Below are 22596 nucleotides of genomic sequence, written 5' to 3'. Positions count from 1 at the left end.
CTCATGATACAAATTCGCTTGTTCGATTTAAAAATATTTTTGGATCTCTATAAATTTATAATTATTTTTTGAAAAATTCCTCGAAATTTGGTGCACGGGGTTTCCTTTTCTATCACGCAACCATCGACAACCGTCCACCCCTCCACCTTGCTGGACCGTCGTCTTCAGCCAAGAGCCCCATCTCTGTTCTAATGTGCTAGGATCATCAACCATGAATAAAATTTCACACATTTGCTCCGCATAACCCAATTTTCCACACAAATTGCAAAAAACCGTTAGCTTCTCATAAGAAAAATGAACAGCAAAAATCCCACCATTCGCCTTCCTCATATTCTTCCACCTCTTCAATGGCTTCCACTCATTTAGCCTTACTCGTACCCTCAAATAAGAGCACTCAACACCTTGACTATTATGAGTCTCATAGGATTTATTCTATGTTGATATTTGGGTTCAAGTTCATAATGTGCCTACTGGGATGATGGTGGATCCTTTGCTAAACAAATGGAAAGTTTCATTGGAGAGTTGATTGTTAAACGACCATGGGCTTCCACTCCACACCTGATTAAAATCCACACGATGGAAAAACTTTTTTCTGCAACAAAAAAACCTTGTCATCAACCTCGCTGATACTCACACCATGTCCAGCTTGCCATATACCAGAAAGAGTTGCCTTCATTGCAGAATAATTGATCCTCCTATTTGTTATCAGCTTCCCCACCAGATACAGAGAATGGTTGATTGGTTCAGCGTCAACAATAGGAGCATCAATAACGACATCCTTATCATCGTCCAGTGAGAGAGATTGAAACTTGTTTGCCGGAAAAAAATTTGAAGAACCTGCCATAACTGGACTCCCACTTATGCGATCATGCAGGACAGAAGCACATGTTGTTAGGCAATACCAAAAGATTTTTTTTTTCTTTTCCCTCTTTTAAATCAGGGGTATTAGACAAAAAAAAATCTAAACGTTTGTAATAATTATTTAACCCTTATTTAACCCTCTGAATCTTAGAAGATAAAATCAAATCTTTTCAATTTATCATAATTATAATTAAAAAAATTAAATTAAATTTATATAAATTAATAATAAATTACAATATAATCCCTAAAATTCTATTGAATAATAAAATAATTCTTAAATATATATTTTATTACAATAATATTAATTTTTTTGCATTCCGATACTTAGCCTTGCATCCTGATAGACCTAGCGATGGTCGACTCCCCAACCCCTATTTCAAAAAAAAAAAAAAAAATTAATTTTTTATTAATCTCATTATTTACTTTATATTTTTAATTTTATATAATATTATAGATATTAAAAATAAAAAAAACTTCACCATTAAAAACATATAATATTTTAATAATAAATATTATTATTAAAAAATAAATTTTTTAAATATAAAAAAATATAATTTATAAAATTGAATATAAATATTTAATGAAATACTTTAATATATATTATTTATGATATTTTATATAATAAAAATTTATTTATAATAAAAATTTATTTATAATAAAAATTTATTTAATATAATATATTTAATATTATATAAAATATATTTAATTTTAATATAAAATTTAAATTAAAAAATATATATTTTATTAATAACATAAAATTTTAAAAATTATATTATAATTTATGATTGATTTTTTAAATTTTATTTAATTTTTTAATTATAATTATGGGGAATTAAAAAAATTTAATTTTAATTCTAAAATTAAAAAATTGAATAAGTTGAATATAGATGTGAATTACGTAAACGATTGGAATTTTCCATCCAAACAAACATAGGCTTAATTTTGACAAAGCAAACCTGAAGCCACTGCCCTTGGTGCTCTACGCTTTCAGCCTCCCAAAAAATTTTCCCATAGAGAACACTCCAACGCTATGCACCCACCGTATGCCGTGAGCCCCTGAGGCACATTCCCCACCGCCCCGCCTCACCGCCTTCAACCAGTGGTTCAACTGGACAACGGGAAGGAGCAGCTCTGCCGATTCAGCTCTAGTTCAACCGTCACTGTAGCTGCGTCGCACCAACGCTACGCTGCACACCTTCCACTTTGTCACCGTTGTGCGATTCAGCTTGACAAGGAGCAGCTCTCTTCATCAATTTCATCTGCTGCTTCGTTTCAGCTGTGGGTCACCGTTGTTTGTTTTCATCTACTGCTTACATTTTGTTACCGTTGTTCGATTTCATCTGCTGCTTCATTCTTCTTCGTTTCTTCTTCAGTTGGGTGCTTCGGTTGCGGTTAGTACTCCTAAATCTACCGATTTGGTTGTTGAAATTTAATGGGTTTGTGTTCGTTTGGTTGAAGATCACATATTGCATTGCTGTTTGTTTCTTGTTTTCCATTATGAGACTGCCCTCTAGCCATTTGGTTATTGAAATTTCACAGATTTGTGTTTGTTTGGTTGAAATTACATGTTGTGTTTCAGTCTAAACCATGGGTTTTTGTTTTTATTGATATTGGTTGCGAATTTATGAAGACCAATATTATGGGTTTGGTTGAAATTTCATTCTATCTCAAATTTCAGTAATGAACAATGACAGATTAAGCATGCTGCAAACCTTTTGCTTTCTAAATATAAAAATTCTAGCTCGAGCTCTTGTATTTTGAGCTAGAGTTCTCAAGCTTGAAATGGAGTTTGAGCTCCATCTTTTAAATGAGCTCATTTTCAATGTTAAAGAGCCAATTTAACGGGTATATTAACAAGCAGAGCTTCAGCTTGGAAACACGTTAAACGAGTTTAAGCCAAACCGACTTCAATTAGGCTTGTTATTGTGATAAACAAGCTCACTATCAAACCGAGCTTGATTTCCACAAATTGTTCACCAACCGTGCTCAAACTCTTGTCCTCACAATTTTTTTGTAAATCGAGCCTGAGCTTTCCAATGCTCAGCTCAGCTTGATTTAATTACACCTCTATAGTTGGTTATGAGAATTCAGATAAAATAAATACAGGAAGAACCCAGGACATCTTTGTAAATTATTGTACTACAGTAGTGCACGAAAGAACTCAAAACACCTTTGTAAGTTTGCATAGAATTCAGAGAACAGGTAGTTATGCTCACCTCATTTTTGTTAAGAGTAACTTCGAGATCATGAGGGGGAAATCCCAAGAAATTGGAATTCAGGAACCCATACGAACAAGACGAGAGAGAAAACCTCTACAGAGTATACAAGTCAGAGAAAGGCGTGAGAAATGGAAGAAATAGCAAAGAAAGAAAGGGGAGAAATGCAGAGTAGAGAAAATTATAGAGAGAGAGAGAGAGAGAGAGATAGGGATAGAAGAAAGAAGAAAGAAAGGTTGATTAATATTGATAATTCTTGGAATGGTTTTACAAGGTAGTTTCTGCCGAGATTTATGGTTCCCACTGACTTCCTTAAAAGAATCTCCTAACAGAATCAGCTAAAGTTATAAGTTATAACATCTTTCAATTGCTCAACTACCACAGTCCATCCCAACTATTTTATTAATTCCACATACAATCACAACCCCTCTTATTCTCCTTCTTAGTCATAACATATAGCTTGTCATGTTTAAAAATGCAGCAACTGATGGCTAGTCTTTGGCTTACATACTTCCATTTAATTTGAGTTTGAGGTGGGCATGCACGGCAATTGCTCACAATAGGTAACAAATGAAAGACAAAAATAAGAGTCATCATTAGCCATAATTAATGGTATCATCAACTAGTCTAAGATTGAAAAAATGCATAATATTAATAAATAAAACCCCAAGAAGTAAAACTGGAAAGTACTAAGAGGAGTACATTGGTTTGATGATTTGGATATATGTGCAGATTCCTAAATGCTTACAATAATGTTTTAAATGGGGAATAGGAGAAAGAATATAATAATAAATAATGATGATGAACTCACATCATGATCAGTTTAAGGCGATGGAGATGTCCTTCCAATATGTGTTAATTAAGATATAATAGATCTTATGTTTTTAACAAAACCATGTTAAGTTTTTCAATTCTTTTATCTTTTGAAAGAAGTGCTTTAATTAGATGATAATAGGCTGATCAAAGTACCGCTCCTGTAGAAGGCATTCTGCAGGAGCAATGTATAAATTATAATATATTAATATATTATAGTTGTCCAATTATAATATATTAATATATTATCCATAAAGACTAGATGTGACTTAATTTTAACTTCACTTTTATTATAAGAATTGCTTATTTAGGCTTTTTCCCCTTGTTTTCCTTTTCTTTCTCTCTGTGTAATTTACTTGTTTAATAGTTTAATTATAGTTGTCCAATTATATTAGTAATGTTAGGGACTTTGGTGTAGGATAGAACATTTGCTTAGTCTTAATGGTAGACATAATAGTTTATTTAACGCCAATTGACTCAAAAAGACTGAACATTTGCGTGTATTTGCATTTTAATTTAATTATTTTAATTTTGGTTTAATTGGCCTAAACTTTACGTTTTGGTATAATTTTAGTAAATCTGCAAATTTTTAAATTTGATAGTCTAGTTGACATGTCACATATATTATTGTTATTATTTTTTTAATTATAAACTAATGATTAAATGACTGAAAAAGACTAAACGTTTAAATCATTTTGTATTTTAATCCAAATGTTTAAATTTTCAATGAATTGACCCAACATTTGCATTTGTATGTAATTTTAGCCAATTTTAAAAAATGTAAGAGTTGAGATTGAAGGCTAAATGTAATATTTTATTATTTTTAAATATAAACTAATTTCATATATGAAAATAATATTAACTCACACTTAATTATAATTAAATGATATATTTAATTTTGAAGACAATAGTAATCTAATTGTTAAATATGCAGTCAACTGCTTCAACAATAAATAAATTTTATTTTGTATTAATAATTATAAAGATTTTTATAATAGATATATTATTTTTTAATTATTTTATATATGCTGCTATTTTGGATTAAATAATATGTCTACTAAAAAATATTTATAATTATTAATGTGAAACAAAATTTATCATTGTTGAAAATTTGAACTGCATATTTAATGATTAGATTGCTTATCTTTAATTTTATTTTGAAAATTGATTAAAATTACACTCGAACACAAACGTTGGACCAATTTATCCAAAATTTAAACGTTTGGATTAAAATACAAAAAACACAAACGTTGGGTCTTTTTATTACATACTATCAAATTTGAGAATTTATAGATTGACTAAAATTGCAGCAAAATGCAAAGGTTGGGCCAATTAAACCAAAATTAAAAGAATTGGATTAAAATGTAAGTACACGCAAATGTTGAGCCTTTTTGGATAAATTGGTCTTTATTTAAAGGATTAATCTCAGCTGAAGATGGTAGTATTTAAAGGAAGGAACCTTACTGTAGAATACCATGCTGAAGTGCAGAATGAATTGGAAGAGGCAGATCATAGGGATTCTATTTCAGTAAAATGAATTTTTTTTATTAGTAGCACAAGAAACTGTATTTTAGTGGCAATTTCAGCATGTGTGCCAAGTATAGCGAGATAGCTCAACATAAATGTGTGCACAAATAGAGGATTTATAACCCTGACATTGTTGTTTCTTCCAAAATACATTCTCAAATCCTAAGCACCTTTTCAGCAGTTAATAGTGCGGTCAATTTGCTATATTCCTTAGAAATTAGGATGAACCAAGTCCCAAAAGATAATGCAGCTTTTGTTAAGCTGTGGCATACCGTTATATAGTTCATATTTCAACTTAATGTTAGCAACTTGCAAAAAATGCACACTTTATTAATTTAAAATGAGATCCTCAAGGTTCAAGGTGTACTTCAGTCACTGTCTAAGAAATAAAGATGAATTTTGGAGAGTGGATGCTAATTGTTTTATGTATACAATACGTGCTTTGTTTTCATTATATTTTTCTTTTTGTATATTTTGATTCTTGGATAGGAGGATCCCATGTATCCAGCTATATTACATGCCAATTTCACCTTCTAATTTGAGACATAGCATTGTCAATATTCTTTCAGTAAGCATATGCATGCGACTTATTACACTATTTAAGTTGGCATTTTCTCTCTATTAGTGGTTTGTGAGGCTTTGTCTTTTCTGAACTCCTGAATTATATGTGTATTGCGTCGAGACTGTCCTCATTCTTTAAAATAAATAGTTGAATGGTTTTAATGGAGAATGACTTGCTATCCCCTTGAAAATCTTGGCTATGTTTAGTAGTTTGATTGATTGGGGTAAATGAAAATTGCTGCATGACCTAGCTCCATTTTAGAAACTTATGAGCTGAATTTTTCTTATACATGGTAATAAATACTCTATTTGTCTTCAAGGCATGCACACTGTTCCTGCAGAATAAATGCCTACTAAATAGCATGAACATGTGTGAAAAATTTCAAGTTATTCTAGACCAAATCCACTTACAAAAGATAAATTTCCAATCCATTTTTACCACCCAACATGCAAACTCTTACATCTAACAAAATTTAATGTCATAAAAAGAACCTCATCTCTGAATAGCATGAGATCTAAATAGCATGAGATCTCATCTCTAGTTGCTGCTGCTCTTTTAGAACCTCATATTAAGCTGTAAAGGTGCTCAGTACATTTGAAAAGCTGCTCTTTTAGAATCTCATCTTATTATAGTTAGAGATTAAGTGTAAATAAAATCATTTTATCTTATAGAAAATCCTAATTTAATAAATTTATCAATAACTTAGTTACTAATTTTATATTTCTTATTATTCATTTTATTATTATTTTAGATTCTATTATATTAATGAATGTAAAATTGAACTTAAATAAAAATTAATTTAAGATTTTAATTTATTTTTTTTCTAATTAATAAAATTTGCTATTGAAAATTTTCAATATCTCAAAAATAAAAATATGAAACATTTTTATAATGTATAATAAAAGGGGTTGAATAATACTTGTATTTAAAATGTTTAATAATTAATGTTGAAACTGTAATTTTTTCTTTATTCAAATTATTGAAAATTATTTATTTAAAAGATAATTATCTTTAATTAATATTAAACTACAAAATTTTATGTACATCAAATTACATGTGCAACTAAATAATAGCATTCAAAAAATCTAGCATTATTTATAAAATTTAACTATAGGCCGTGAGAATTTTCATTAATTTTACATTTATTAAATATCGAATAATTTATTTTATTTCTTTTTGAAAGAAAAAGGAAACGAACTACTCAGTACACTGTCGTTGGTACATCACACAACTATCGGGAAGGACCTCAAATAAACAATCAGGAGGACAAAGAAAGTGGTGAACTCCCAAACCCAAGGAGTGATCAAATTTAGCACACCAATCAGCTGTACGTTTGCCTCTCTATGAGTATGAGCAACAAAAACATCCCTAGGATTGAGAGATTTAGATTCAAACCCTAATTAGAGCTAATAATAATAAAAAATCTAAATAAATTCAATTGAACTTTTTAAAAATAAAATTTAACTTTACTTTTTTTATTTTAAATAAGTTTTAACTTAATATAATATTATTCTCTAATATTTTATTGTTGTTAAAACATATATAAAATACTTTTCAATATTCAAAATAAACAAATAATATTAAGTACTGTACACATCTAGTGCATATATGTATTCAATCTAAAATTGACACATCAACTAAAATAATAGTAAATCTTATCTAAAACATAGTATGATCGACATATAAATATAATATAATACTCTAATTTTTATTTGGTCAGATACATATACACTTGGATGCCTACAATAATTTTAGTACTTTTATTAGTCTTTTAATTTAATGGGTTAGCTGACATTGAGATTGATGTATACCATTCCAAATAGCTAAGTTCAGGATCTGAATGATACGAACCATGGATTGAATCCAAATGGATCCAGATCCAACTCGATTAGACCAATTGGACATGTGAGATTAATAACAAAATGGTCAAGTCATGCGGTACACTACACTATCATTATTTTAAGAGATAGTTAATTTTATAATATATGATTAGTTTATATCAACTATAAATTCTTAACTTTTGCTTTCATTATTTTAATCGTCATATTATATTTCAAAACTTTAACTAAAATAACAATATTAAGATTTTCTTAGCTTGCTTTTCTAATTAGATAACCATTGACTAATATAAATTAATATGGATATTTAATCTAATTAAATCAATATAAATGCTATATTTTATTCGGACAATTTAAAAAATAAAGTTAAAAACTAATCAAAAAATAAAAAATAAAATAAATTAGTTAAAAATTATCATTTCATTTTTTTTTCAAATTATGTTAATTTCAATTAAAATTCAATTTCATTTTAATTTACTTTTTAATTTTAAAATTTTAATAGTTTATTTTTCTTCAATTTTTATTTAAATTAGTATTTTTAATTTTTTTTGAAATGGATTAGTATTTTTAATTTTAACTTTAATTTTAATTAAAAGAATAAAAATAAAAATAAAAAACTGAAGAAGACAATTAATTTCAGTTTTAATTTCCTTAAAAGACAAAATTTAGTACTTTTAAATCTCAACCTTTGTTTTTTTAGTACTTATTATTTATAACCGTTAGATTAAAGTTTGTTAAAACAATTTGGTATATTTCAATCTTAACCTCTAATTTTTGTAAGTACAAATTTTAGAATCGTTAGAATAAAAAGTGAAAAAGCTAAAATGTACAACTGAATCCTCACCTTCAATTTTCTCTTTAATCTTTAACCATTAGATTTAGAACTTTGAAATCCTTCTTTTATTTTTATTTTTATTTTTATTTTTAAAACTGTTGAAGGGGGAGAGATTGGGGGATCAACTGAAATTAACCAAGGCCTAAGATTCATCTGTCCCTAACATTTGAGCCATCAGCTCCCAATTTCCATAGCCTTGGTTCCTCCACCGAGGCCCAATTTCAAAGCACAGACCCATTTCCTACAGAGGTGATCCTTCACACTATATCTCATCTCCTCCGGTGCAAGTCATATATCCATTTCAATCCAACATCAGCTCAGCTTCCGTTCATTTTCAATAGTCCATCAATGTTGTTGCATGCCACCAAGTCCCCCATTACCTGACCCACTTGCTTATCATTCTCCAGAGTATACAGAGAGCCTTCTTCCTCAAATCCCCGCAAAACAGAACGCTCCCATCGAACCCAGCTTCGCATGGCGGCACCATCAACAGCTTCTGTCATCTTCACAGCTCCACATTACAGTTCCAGAGGACACTGATGCCTCTTATCTGCTGAGACAGAGCCACGGATTTGGGTATTCATAGAATTTCCTGTTAATTGTTCATTTTCAGTTTTGTTTTTTGATTGAATGCAAATATTACTCCCTATTTTGGGTTCTGAATGCTTTTGACTTTCAGAATCATTTTGGTGATTAAACTTCCTGAAACCCTGTTCTCTTGTTGTTGGGGTTGCGAAGCTTTGGGGAATGAGATCGTTTCATGGGGTATTTGGTGGACTTGGTTGTTTTCTGTTATGAATGGGTGTGAGGTTCACTTTGATGTAACTGGTTTTGCTGTGTTTATGGGATTCACATAATATCATGCTCTGTGATACTGATTTGTTGTGTTTAGTAGCAAGGTAGGGGCATTGACTACGAATTTTTAGTGTTGGTTTTGCTTGGCTTGGTTTCTGGCTTGGCTGATCCGTTGGCTATGTTCTTAAGATTTGTTTTCTCTCTCGAATAAGGTATTACAGATAAAATGTACTTCTCAAGCAAGTTGGGAAGATTAGAAAAAGGTAAGAAAAGTGCACCTTGGAACCCGCCCCCCAAAACACCTAATTATTAAAATGCAAGCTTTGCTACAGTTGAATGTGCTGTATTTCTTTTTATTTTTCCCATGCAATTTGTGTTACTAATGATTAATGACTGATGAGAGAATGTGTTGTAAAACAGGTTTAGTTAATCTCGAGCTCTATTCAATTTTTTCTTCCATTTTGTCCGCTTCTTCGCTCTGCTGCATTGCTTTCTGCTGATCATTCACTCTTTTCTTCCATTTCATCTGCTGCTTCACTTATGATCATTTCGTCAGTGCTTCTCCCTTTTCTTCCACCCAAGCCATTTGTCCCCAGGTATATATTCATTTATTCTTAATTTTATGTTACTAATTTGGTACGCTATATACTTTTTAACATTGCTAATATTTTATTTTTGCAATGGTTTACTTCAGGTGTGACTTGCAACCACAACCACTTTACAACAATGAGCATATCACAGAGAATGATGATACCCAGCAATACCACTGTCAATATCATTTACTCATCCCTCAAAAATCCGCTTTTTAATCTCCTTCCTGAAAACAAAAACCCCAACAACATTGTCAATATCATTTACTCATCCCTCAAAAAGGACAATACCCAGCTAGCTTGTCTCCAAAATAACATAAAGGGTCTCCTTTCTCATCTGGGTACCAATGAAATCTCTAGGGTTTTGTTGAGATGCCAGTCTGATCCTATTTCAGCTCTCACTTTCTTTAACTGGGTCAAAAATGACTTAGGTCTTAAACCCAGTACCCAAAACTATTGTCACCTTGTTCACATCTTGGCCTGGTCTAAGGAATTCAAACAGGCAATGAAATTTTTAACTGAATTTGTTAGGTTGGTCAAATATTCTTCACATAGTGAAGATGTATTTAGAAGTTTGGTTTCATGTTGTGAAGATTGTAATTGGGATCCTATCATTTATGATATGCTTATTAAGGCTCATGTGAAAGAAGGCATGATTAGAGAGGGTTTTATGACCTTTATGAAGATTGTGGAGGTTGGTTATGTTCCTAGTGTGATCGCGTGCAATTGTCTTTTGAATGGATTGTTGAAAATGAATTGCATTCAGCAGTGTTGGCAAGTTTATGTAGAGATGGGGAGAATTGGTATACACCCAAATTCATATACTTTTAATATATTAACCCATATATTCTGCCAAGATGGTGATGTTAATAAGGTGAATGATTTCTTGGAGAAAATGGAGGAAGAAGGGTTTGAGCCAGATATAGTGACATATAATACTCTGATCAGTTGCTATTGTAGAAAAGGAAGATTGAATGATGCATTCTATTTATATAGGATAATGTATAGAAGGGGTGTGTTGCCAGATTTGGTTTCATATACTGCATTGATGAATGGTCTTTGCAAAGAAGGGAAGGTAAGAGAAGCTCACCAGCTCCTCCATCAAATGGTTCACAGAGGGTTGAATCCAGATATTGTTTCATTTAATACTCTCATCTGTGGTTATTGCAAAGAAGGGATGATGCACGAGTCAAGGTCATTATTACACGAGATGATAGGAAGTGGGATTTGCCCAAATAATGTTACTTGTCGGGTTCTTGTAGAAGGATACTCAAAAGAGGGTAGGATACTTTTGGCTTTGAATTTGGTTGTGGAACTTGAGAGATTTCATGTTCCAATCTCCTGGGATATTTATGAATATCTAATAGTTTCTATCTGCGAGGAGGATAGGCCATTTGCAGCAAAGAGTATTGTGGAAAGAATCTCTATGCGTGGTTATTTGCCTGGTGTAGAAATCTACAACAAACTCATTCAGTCTCTTTGCAGAAGTGATGGTGCAGCTGATGCAATTCTTGTAAAAGCTAAGATGGTTCATAGGAATCTCAAACCCAACTTTATTACATATAAAGCTCTCATCTGCTGCTTATGCAGAATAAATAAAAGTAGGGAGGCCGAATCTTTGATGCAAGAAATGCTTCAATCTGGCATGCTACCAGATGCAGAAATATGCAGGGCATTGGTGCATGTGTATTGCAAGGAAAGAGATGTTGGTAAAGCAGAATCACTATTGGAATTCTTCGCCAAGAAATTTCAAATTTTTGATGCTGAGAGTTACAACATACTAGTCAAATTCTTTTCTGAGGTTGTTGATGCTACTAAATTGATTGAGCTGCAAGATAGAATGCTGAAAGTGGGATTTGCACCAAACAATCTAACTTTCAAGCACATGATCTGTGTTTTATGGAAAGCTAAGGCATTGCAGGAAGAAAAAACTTCGTGTTGAATGAGATATTATGAGGGAAATCCAAAGAATCTGACATTCTAGCATTTCTGCAATGTGCATTTGGGTTCACTCCGTAAGGTATGATTAGCTTTCATTGGTTACTTATGGTGTAAGCATTTTACCCACCTAAAGGCTTGGTGCTCAAGTGCACAGTGGACTTGAAGAGGTGTTGACAGCAGCAAATGATATTTAATCATTGATATCTAATTGCAGAGCTGGTCCAATTAGTTTAGAATCAGGACTTGGTTGATCTAATTCTAAACTAATAAAGCGTGACACGTGACACGAATAATAAAGCGTGCCATAAATGTGTCAAATCGGGTTAGAAGGTTAACCCGCGACACGACACAATTATTATTGTGTTATAAATGGGTTGACACGATTTTGACACGAATACGAATAAGCTCAACCCTAAACCATAATTTTTCGTATCATTTTCGTGTCGTGTTCATGTGTCATGTCTAAAATTGCCACTCCTATCCTCCTAGATCCCATTATTACCCTTTTTTTATCCTTCCACCTAGTACATCCCCACCCAAAAGCAAAAAGCATTTGTAGCTTAAAAATGCTTTTCATTCTTATTCTAACTTGCCATAGTTCCAGTGCAGGTATTTTGAATGTGCTTGTTGAAGTTGTAGAAGCTTCGCATTATGCAGCCGAAAGTGTCAAAAGACTGTGGCTTGTTGATGCTGTGGAAATCAGTTGCATATCCAGTAATCCTTTGACGGTAGGCATACCTTCCCCAAGTCACATTTGAAAATGAATGGACAATGACAATTCTGTCTCCGGCATGCATGCGTGTTGTAAAATAGCATTGCATGGTATATTATGCCATTAATTCTTTTAGCGCAGTGTCGATAATTCCTCCTGTCGAGCCACAGAGAGAGAGAGAGAGGGGGGGGGGGGAGTGATTACTGACATTGATTGCGTTGGGGGGGGGGGGGGTTGTGGAGGTGTAGGTTTTAAGCTTCATGTCATCACTGAAGAGACAAAGTTCGATTTTCTTCAAAATTGTACCTGTTTATTGTGCAATTATATTGTTCCTGAATCTGATAATGGAGTGTTAACCTAGCAAATAGCTGGGACATGAAAGCAGGGGAAGGGGAATTGCCATTTCAATACTGCGTTAACTAATTTAGGAAAAGATTATAAAGCACTAAAGGTTTTTTTTTAAAAAAAAAAAAAAATTGGACCTTCAGCTTTGGCTGTCATTGCGTGTCTTTGAATTTGTCAACGGGTGTTGCCTTTGGTCAAAATGAACTATTTTCTTCGACTGCTTGCTTCAAAATTGAATCAATTAAGAGTTTGGTTAGCATCACCTATATATAAGTGCAGTTTTTTCTTCAGTTGAGCAAGATTGTACCACATGGTATATTTATAAAGTTATTTCCCTTATTTGGGATAATTTCACAAATATACCCTGTGGTAAACTAAACTATTTTCTTCTACTACTTGGATATTGAATCAGTTATTTTGGTTAGCAGTGTATGTTATAAGTGCAGTTTTTTCAATCCCTTGAGATGCACTTGAGCTTGCATTAAATATGATTCATATCCATTTCCATCTTGAGATGTTTTGCTTGTTTCAGAGTTCATTTATTTCCCTTTAAAATATTGAAAAATGGTATACAAGTCATTCCATTGCTCTGCTTTGGTTAGTTATAAAATATTGAAAAATGGCATGCAAAACTCTTTCTCTACTCCTAGTTGTTTTCATTTTGCTGATGCTTAAATAAAATTCTATTCTTATCCCACAGGCACTCCTGTTTCTGATGCTTAAATAAAATTATATGCCTCTACTGACTCTGGATCGATTAACGGTATTGAGGGATCTACCCTTACTCTCACCTCTCTTCTGTCAGAACTCAGTTCGGAAATAGTTACGGAATCCAATGTTTCTCATCTTTTGGCATCCACAGGTTGCATATACCACTGGGTTACCCTCATCTGTATGGTCCGTGAGAATGATGCACGAAACATGTTAACTATCAACGAAAATGAAAATGAGATGGTTGCTTTTCTATTGCCTTCGGAGAAGCAGCTTAGGCATGTCAACATGGTGGTCAATTAGGTCATTTGCATGAGCGAAACCTTCAATGACCTTGATAGTTTTGTGTTGTGTAAATCTGGAACAAGAACTCAGATAACAAGAAAGAAGAAAGTAGCCAGCGAGGAGATGTTGCTGTCGATGTTTATGAGAATAAGAGGAAATTGTCGTCTGATGAAAAATGGGATGAACCCAGAAAAAGTGCACGAACAGTGCCAATTGATTCCTGTATTGATGATTATGGACTTTCATTCTCAGTTGAACTATTTCCATCAGTTGCTGAAGAAATGAATCCTGGCCTGATTATGGACATTTAGTTACTGATTTTTCTGAACTTGAAGGAATCAGCTGGTGGTGAAGATGAGGATGAGGTTGTAATTGCTCAAGTTCAATAAGGTACCTATTTTTTAATTTTGTCATAAAACATAGCTCAAAGAATATCAATATCTTTGTTTTTCTGTTATTCAATTAATTTGGTGTATGAACATTCAATTTAATCCATCTGAGGAGCATTGCATTTTTGTTATAGAAAAAGAATTATACAATTGAATCATCAAGGCGCAAGAAATTTTGTTTGTATCTCCTTGTTCTAGAAGACAATATGATGGCAATTTCACATACTGCATTGCTCAACTTGACAGTTTAAATATGGTGATATTTGCTAGAGCAGAATGTTTTTTCTATGGAAGTTTGTAGCTATGATCTCATGGTCAGATGACAAGGGAAAAAATTTATTCTTTATGTAAAATTGGAAAACAGTAGATCAACAAGTCTTTTATCTTTTTATATAATTCTTTTCGCGTATTGCTTCACTACTATTCCACCCAAATTTCTTTACTTGGCAATTTAGATTTCCTTGCTTACCAAAGTTAATTCATTCTTAACAGAAGCATCAACAAGTTTAAATTGATGCTTGCTTTTCATGATTGATTATTTTAAATAATATTATTTATAATAAAAATTATAATAAATATGATTCTCTTGAAGAAAGTTCAATAGAAGTTTTAAAGGAAAAATTGAAGCTAAAGGAAAAATTGAAGCAATCATGATTATTAAGATGAAATGTGAAAGTGGATACCACTCTTTAAAATTCAGTTTTTTATTTTTAAATATATATTTTTTTATTTTGATTTTTTATTTTTATGGCTTTAGTTATTTTTAATTTAAAAAGTATAATGTAAAACTTTCTAGTAATTATTCAAATAATTATGTAAAACTTTCTAGTAATTATTCATATAGTTCTGTGTGCAGTGATATTTAGATAATTTTTTTTTAATTATTTTGTATAATTATCGAAACTCACTAAATTTCTCTTAAATTATAAATTGAAAGATAAATTAATTAATTGATTTTCATTATCTAAATTGGAGTTGTATATGTATAAACATGTCGGTTGCAGAATTTCATTTCATTATGATTTGAAGTAGAAATATTTAAAATAATAGCCGACAAACTAAATAAATGTTGCTTGTAAATGCGAAGTATCAAGTAAAGTTTTACTGTTGAAGTGACTGCCAAATATAGTGCAATGTCATATTTGGTAATGTCAAAATTAAAAATTGAAGTGGTTGCCAAATACAAATTAAAAACTGAAGTAGTTGCCAAATACAAATTAAACATACCGCTATTGCCGGAAAATTTAAATTCTATTATTTACTTGAATTTTATTTATTTATTTTTATTTTTTGGTTTCATTTATTAGAAAAAAAATATTATTTTATTATTCATATAGATAAATGCATAATCTTATGTTATTATTGATATAAAAAAAAAAGAATTAAGTTGTTCAATCTATATTTATTTGGGAGAGCAAATAAAGATGTTAATTTATTTGACTTTATTTATTGAATATATCATAAGATAACAATCTGTTAATTGAAAAAATTAATCATTGATTCCAAGAGTTCAATTTGCATCAATGCAATGCATGTGATATTTTTAATATATCATTCTTGAACCCATTCAATGTTAATCTTTTTTTTTCTTAATTTAATTCTTAATAAATAATTATGTTATATTCTTATAATATATGTTGAAAAAGTCGCCATAAAATAATAAAGGATTTAAGAATTTTATTAGGGACAACAACTTAGTCGTTGTATTTTAAGTAGCACTTAAATTTTTTTTATTAGAGTTTTAATAGTATTTTATTTTTAAAAATTTAAAATAATAAATTATTATGAAATATTATTACTTTTATGCATACTTGCATTTATTTTATTTATAGTAGCATTAAGTGTAATGCAATATAAGAAAATAAAATAAAAAATTCATAAGACTCCTCTGAATTATGAGATTTTTTATAAGATTGACCTAAAATATTTAAAAGTGTGGGGATATTTTGTTAAAAATATGTTTATATTTTGTGTGGTATAAAGGTTATCTTGTTTCTAATTAAGAAAATAAAATTCTTGAATTTTTATATAGTTTAAAATAAGCACCTAAATAGTGATATGATATATTTCACTAAGCGTTGGCTAGTGTATATATTTATAAAATTTATACGTAATGAACATGTGATTATTTGTTTATATATGAATGATATGCTTATATTTGATACAAATTATAATATAGCATGTGAAATTAAATGTTTCCCTATTTATAAATTTGATATAAAATATATGAAGGAAGCAAATATAATTTAGGGTATTAAAATTGGAATGATAGTATAATTATATCACAAGAGCAAAGAAGTTTAGATATTTCAATGTCAAACTAGTGAATATCTCATATAATGCTAATTCTCAAAGAAAAATAGAAATAATATTATTGCTCAATTTAGATATGCACATATTAGTAAAAGATTGCTACATTTAATGAATTTTTCAGACTTGATATAGCTTATGCTAGGTAAATTGAGTATATTTACACATAATCTAATCATGATCATTAGGTTACTTTTATTAGAGTTAAAGAATTATTTGAGAGGTACCATGAGTTATAGTATAATGGATGTCCCACTATATTAGAAGAATATAGTGATGTTAATTGAAAGTTAGATTTAAATGAGATAAAACCCACTAATTGTTATGTATTTAATCTAGATAGTGATGCAATTATTTGGAAATCAATTTTTAATGTCAAAACCACCACGGAATTAGAGTTTATTGCTCTTGAATTAGATGACAATGAGGCTTGAATGGTTAAAAAATTTCTTAGCAAATACTCTGTTGAGAATAAAATCAATACCATTCATGTGTTATGATTGCCAAACGACAATAGCTATTGCAAATAATAAAACTTTCAATAGTAAAAATAAATATATTCATCTAAAACATGATATGGTTAAGCATATGCTGATTAATCCATTAATTATATGAAGTTAAAGTAAATTTGGCCAATTCTTTGATTATATTTTTAAGAAAGAAGTTAATAAATGAAATATCAAGGGTGATGACCGCAGGATTTCTCCATCCCCTTACGAGGCCGAGCCTATAGTAGCAGCCCACAATCAGGAGGCTCCTAAGCCCCCGAATAAGCCAGGCCCAACCCGTCCATCCTCCGGATCGGACTCCTATTTAAGTCACTCACTCAGACCGGCCCAGCCCATTTATCAGCCTTAAAGCCAGCCCTTTCCTAGGTTCTGGTCCTTTTCCCTCAAACCCGGTCACAAGAAGAAAAGACTGTGGGTCCAGTCATTTCGCAGCCTTGTCCACGCACGCACCGAAGGGAATTAAATGCTTGCCTGACATAGGGAGGGGTATGGGGTCACCCCTACGTACGAACCTACACCAGGGGGTAGGTGGTCCTATAGCGGGGAGGCCATCTCGCGTGAAGGGGAAGAAAGAGGATAAAAGGGAGGAGATACTCTCCTCTAGAACTAAGTTTTTTCTAAATTCACAAAACCCTTGTAAAACCCTATTTTCTGGATCTCAGATTATCAAAGGGGAATGAGACTTAGCCAATTTGAAATTAACGGTGAACTCAAATTTTATGATTAGAGGTCTCATGAAAAAAGTTCACATGGGTAATAACAAGTTATTTGTTAGTTCTGCTAGCACTATTTAACATTGTCCCTTCCTATGGTGTGAGAAGTGCTAGACTGAACTAATGAGAGGATGAGCTGAAAGCTCTTAATGATATTTATATCTCTTATGGGTGGTGTATAAATTGCAGTATACACATGATGATGTCACTTATATAAGTGTGAAGTGGAGTCGCTTCTATGAGATTGTGGCATAATTTCTAGAGCATTTATGAACTACCAAGCATGCGTATGACCTATTAGCACGAAACAACGTTGACAATAAGATCTATGGAGTATTATGAGATTGATAGGATATTAGCATATCAAAAAGAGTTTTTGGTTCATAGAAGCAAAAGTTTTACCAATTATTCTGTACGTTAAGTTTTATTAATTTAGGTCTGGTTCATAGTCCAAAAAACACTAGATTCGAAACATATACACTTAAATCTTAAATCCAGTAATGAAAATTTTTTTGAAATATTTGGAAAATTGTTGTAAAAATGAATTTATATTTCTAAAGATTTTAACTTACTACTAAATATTTATTTTTAGATCTCAAATATAACTATCTCATCTTATAAAATTTTATGGCCGTTTTATTTGTGAGATTTTTTTGTCTTTGCATATTTGATATTTAAATCTAATATTAAATCTGACCGCTATGATTTTATTATATTATCTCAAAATTTTTATAACAGTTTACAACAACTATTTTTCACTATAAATAACTTGTATCTTCACGAAAAAAGTCACTCAAGATTTTTCTACTTTATTCCTTTCATTTTCTATGCTTTCTGCTGAGTTACAAATTAGACATAAATTGTTATTGTCATGATCCTGAAAATGAATTTTTCAGAAGAACTTGTTCAATTCTAGAGGATTGCAAAATAAATCATTAAAAATAGTGTCCAACACAACTTAAATTTTATTATTCTATTATAATTTTTTCAATAATATTAACCTTATATCTTGAAGGATTATCGTCATATACCCTTTTAGAAACATGAATGTAAGGATCTCCCGTTGCCATCGCTCAACAAAAACCGTAAGTAAATGCCAACTTGGAGTAAAAAAAATTCATGCGTACAATGCCATAAAAATCTGTACATCTTAAATAAGATATAATACATTCTGAAATTTCTTTTATGTGCAAAATGGTTTCAGTTTCTCTATAATTTATTATTTATGTTTCTTACCTTTCTTATTATATAGTCTCAAATCGATATTCTAATTGAGAATAATAGAGAATATAGTGACGATGAATCGTTTGGACTAAATAAAATAAAATTGCGCCGACCATGTTGTCCTTCCATAACTATTTAAGATGTCATCAAAAACATTTTTATTATTATCTAAATTATATTTAAAAATTTACTACTACAGTAAATTATAATTATTAAATATTTTCTATTTAAATTATAATGAATATTTTATTATTACACTAAATTAATTATATAAAAATGTAACTAAATATTAAAAATAATGATAAAAATTATTACTTCAAATGAACCAACCAAAGAAAAATTATACAAAAATTACTTAAAGAAATATTTTAGATTAAAAATAATAAAAATAAAAAACCTATTTTATATTTACACACGTGTAAAATAAAAATAAAAATAAAAATAAACATTTATTTAAATACATCTAAAAATAAAAATAAATAAAGCTATTACATACCTAAACGTATCTAAAAATAAAAAAAATAATAAATATAAACATGCCTATTTCAGAGAAGGGAATGAGAAACCACCAAAGTTGAAGTAGATGAGTAATGGAACGAGAAAGTTGAAACCAGAGAAATTTGAAGAAGATGAGGAAGGGAATGAGCAAGTTTTTGAATCTGCTGGGCGGGTAGCTTCGGCTTTTAAGCCACGGAGCTGTAGGTGTTTTAGGGCGTCCAGGCTATGCTCGACACTGTTGCTGTCGAACATAGCCCTGGCGGGCTGCAGAGATTCTCGTGAACAATGATGTTGGACAGCTCATCACCCATTTTGTCACTGTTGTTAGATTCAGCTTGATAAGGAGCAGCTCTCTTCTGCGATTTAATCTGCTGCTTCGTTTCAGCTGCGTGTCCCCGTTGTTCGTTTTCATATGCTGCTTCCATCTTGTCACCGTTGTTCGATTTCATTTGCTGCTTCGTTTCTTCTTCAGTCGGCTGTTTGGGTCGCGGTTTCCTAAATATATCGATTTGGTTGTTGAAATTTGATGGGTTTGTGTTCCTTTGGTGAAAATCACATTTGCATTGTTCGTTTGTTTGTCGTTTTCTGTTATGAGACTGTCTTGCAGCATTTTGTTGTAGACATTTCACGCTTTTGTGTTTGTTTGGCTGAAATTACATGCTGCATTGCAGTCTAAATCATGGGTTTGTGTTTGTATTGATATTGTTGCGACTTCATGAAGATCAGTAATATAGGTTTGGTTGAAATTTGATTCTTAATTTGAAATTTCAGTAACTACCAATGATAGATTAAGAATATGCTGCAAACATTGTGTGTTTCTGAATATGAAATTCCAGCTTGAGCTCTTTTATTTTGAGCTAGAGCTCTCGAGCTACATTTTAATGAGCTCATTTTCGTGCTAAAAGAGCCAATTTAACAAGTATACTAACAAGTAGAGCTCGAGATCATAAACATGTTAAACGAGTTTAAACCAAACCGATTTCAAGCTAGGGTCATAACCAAGCTTTATTATTTTTTTCAAATTGAGTTTGTATTAGTAATATGTCCTACGGTCAATAAACTTTTTTATATTTGAAGTATTTAAATAGATTTAAATAAAGACAATTATTTATTTTTAGTATTAATTTAATCGAATTTTAAGTAAATATAAAATGAACGAGACTATTATTGTGTAAAAGACATTATAATGTGGTTATAATTGTGAGATTTCAATTGCATTTAAGTAATGTTCCTAAATATTCTTGGACGATGTTTTTATCATGATTGAACAATAATTAGAGCTGTAGAGACTAGCATATGTTATATTTTTTTCCTTTTAGAGAAAGCAATTGATCTTATAGGTTACGATGTGCGCGAGATATTTAGAACTAATATATAGGTGTCTTTTATGAATAAGTGTACTAAACTGACCCACTGAGAAATCCATATAAAAAATAACATGTGTCTATGAATTACACAAATGATGTTGTGTAAATGATCCTTTAACTTAAAATCAACAAATAATCTTATATAGGAACTTTTATATTTTGATTCATCTTACACGTTACTTGGTTCATGAGTAGGGGAGAGCATATCTTAGTTCAAACTGAGAAACCGAACCGAACTAACCGATTTCAGTTCAATAGTTCAGTTAGTTAGAACATTCAATTTGGTTCGGTTAGTATTTTTCAGATTATTCAGTTTTCAGTTCGATTCGATTTAAATGTATTAAATAACCGACTAACCGAATTAACCCATTTTACTATTATTATACTAACCTTTACCCAACCCAACTAGCAGTCCAAACCCAACCTCTTTCCTCCCCTCCCTTACCCAACCCAATCAACAGCTCAAGTCCAAACGTGTTAAATTTACAAATTTCGATTTTGATAGAATCGAACTGAATCGATTTATATCGGTTTGGTTTGATTCGGTTTGATTATATCTTAATAATCGGTTTGGTTCGGTTTCTAATATTTTTAAAATTCAGTTTTTATTTTTTCGGTTCGGAATTGAACTAATCGATTGCACAGGCCTATTCATGAGTAACAAATGAGGATGAATTAGATATATTAGGGACTATATAAAGGTATTTATATGATTGAGATATGATTTATCACCCTATGTTAAATTAGGAAATGTCTCATTTCTTCTCCGCTAGTATTGATCATGAAATCCATGCATAAGGTGTAATGAAATTAACAAATGAGATTTAAAATTTCATTCAATAGGTGAATGGATAATAAATAAGAATTAATATGATTTAATATTGCAGACACGTTCCATGCATTAAATGTTAAATAGGGACATTTGTGATGAAGATATATTAATTACACTAACAAACTATGCATTAAGTCAAACCATTTTTGACATTCTGAATATTTGCTAGACAATATTCTTAACCTTCAAATTAATTAATTAGTTAATTATATTTGTTGCCAACATATTTGAAACTTAATAGCTGACCACCCATTATTATAGCATAAAATTAGAGTTTGGTTTTTTATTAACTTATTGGGCAAACCCAAGATTAATTTCACCCGAATATGTTTAGTGTTATGAAATATTTGATATTTTTGAACAATGTTTCTACTTAACTAAATTACTTAATTTGGATGGCAAACCCATGATTATGTAAGTTTGGGGTAAGAGTTAGACATAACATATAAGATATAATAAAGACAAAGAGTTGTCACCTAACTGATCTGGGAATCATATAGAAATATGATTGATAAATTATGTTATCTATCTAATTTATTTTATAATAATTTATTGGGCAAACTCAAGGTTATTTAAATTAAATGGGATTCTAGCCCATTAGGAGATCTACCGCTGGATTTTCTGAATTAATAGATAAGACTATTAATTTGAATAAAATAGTGGAATACTAATTAAAAGATTAAAGACCTTATCTACTAATTAGGAAGACACATGAGACTAATA

General features: G+C 30.7%; 1 protein-coding gene across 11 annotated transcripts; it reads left to right on the top strand.

Moving 5' to 3' along the window:
- Positions 1-1786: 1786 nt before the first annotated feature.
- LOC110605203 (pentatricopeptide repeat-containing protein At5g40400) lies at positions 1787-14658 on the top strand. Of its 11 annotated transcripts, none has more exons than XM_043952511.1 (7): positions 1787-2252; positions 7163-7306; positions 9060-9710; positions 9868-10043; positions 10142-12057; positions 12588-12706; positions 13736-14658. In XM_043952511.1, the coding sequence occupies exon 5, from the start codon at positions 10174-10176 to the stop codon at positions 11977-11979; it is 1806 nt and encodes a 601-aa protein (XP_043808446.1). In that variant the 5' UTR covers positions 1787-2252; positions 7163-7306; positions 9060-9710; positions 9868-10043; positions 10142-10173; the 3' UTR covers positions 11980-12057; positions 12588-12706; positions 13736-14658. The 11 variants fall into 11 exon arrangements, with proteins under 11 accessions (XP_043808446.1, XP_043808447.1, XP_043808444.1 ...); XM_043952512.1 differs by having other exon boundaries at positions 8757-9710; positions 10004-10043; XM_043952509.1 differs by having other exon boundaries at positions 8757-9710.
- The last annotated feature ends 7938 nt before the right edge of the window (positions 14659-22596 follow it).

The sequence above is a fragment of the Manihot esculenta genome, chromosome 17, assembly GCF_001659605.2.
Source record: "Manihot esculenta cultivar AM560-2 chromosome 17, M.esculenta_v8, whole genome shotgun sequence".
Lineage (NCBI taxonomy): Eukaryota > Viridiplantae > Streptophyta > Magnoliopsida > Malpighiales > Euphorbiaceae > Manihot > Manihot esculenta.
Note: the sequence above shows the minus strand (reverse complement) of the source record. Positions and strands in the feature narration are given on the sequence as shown.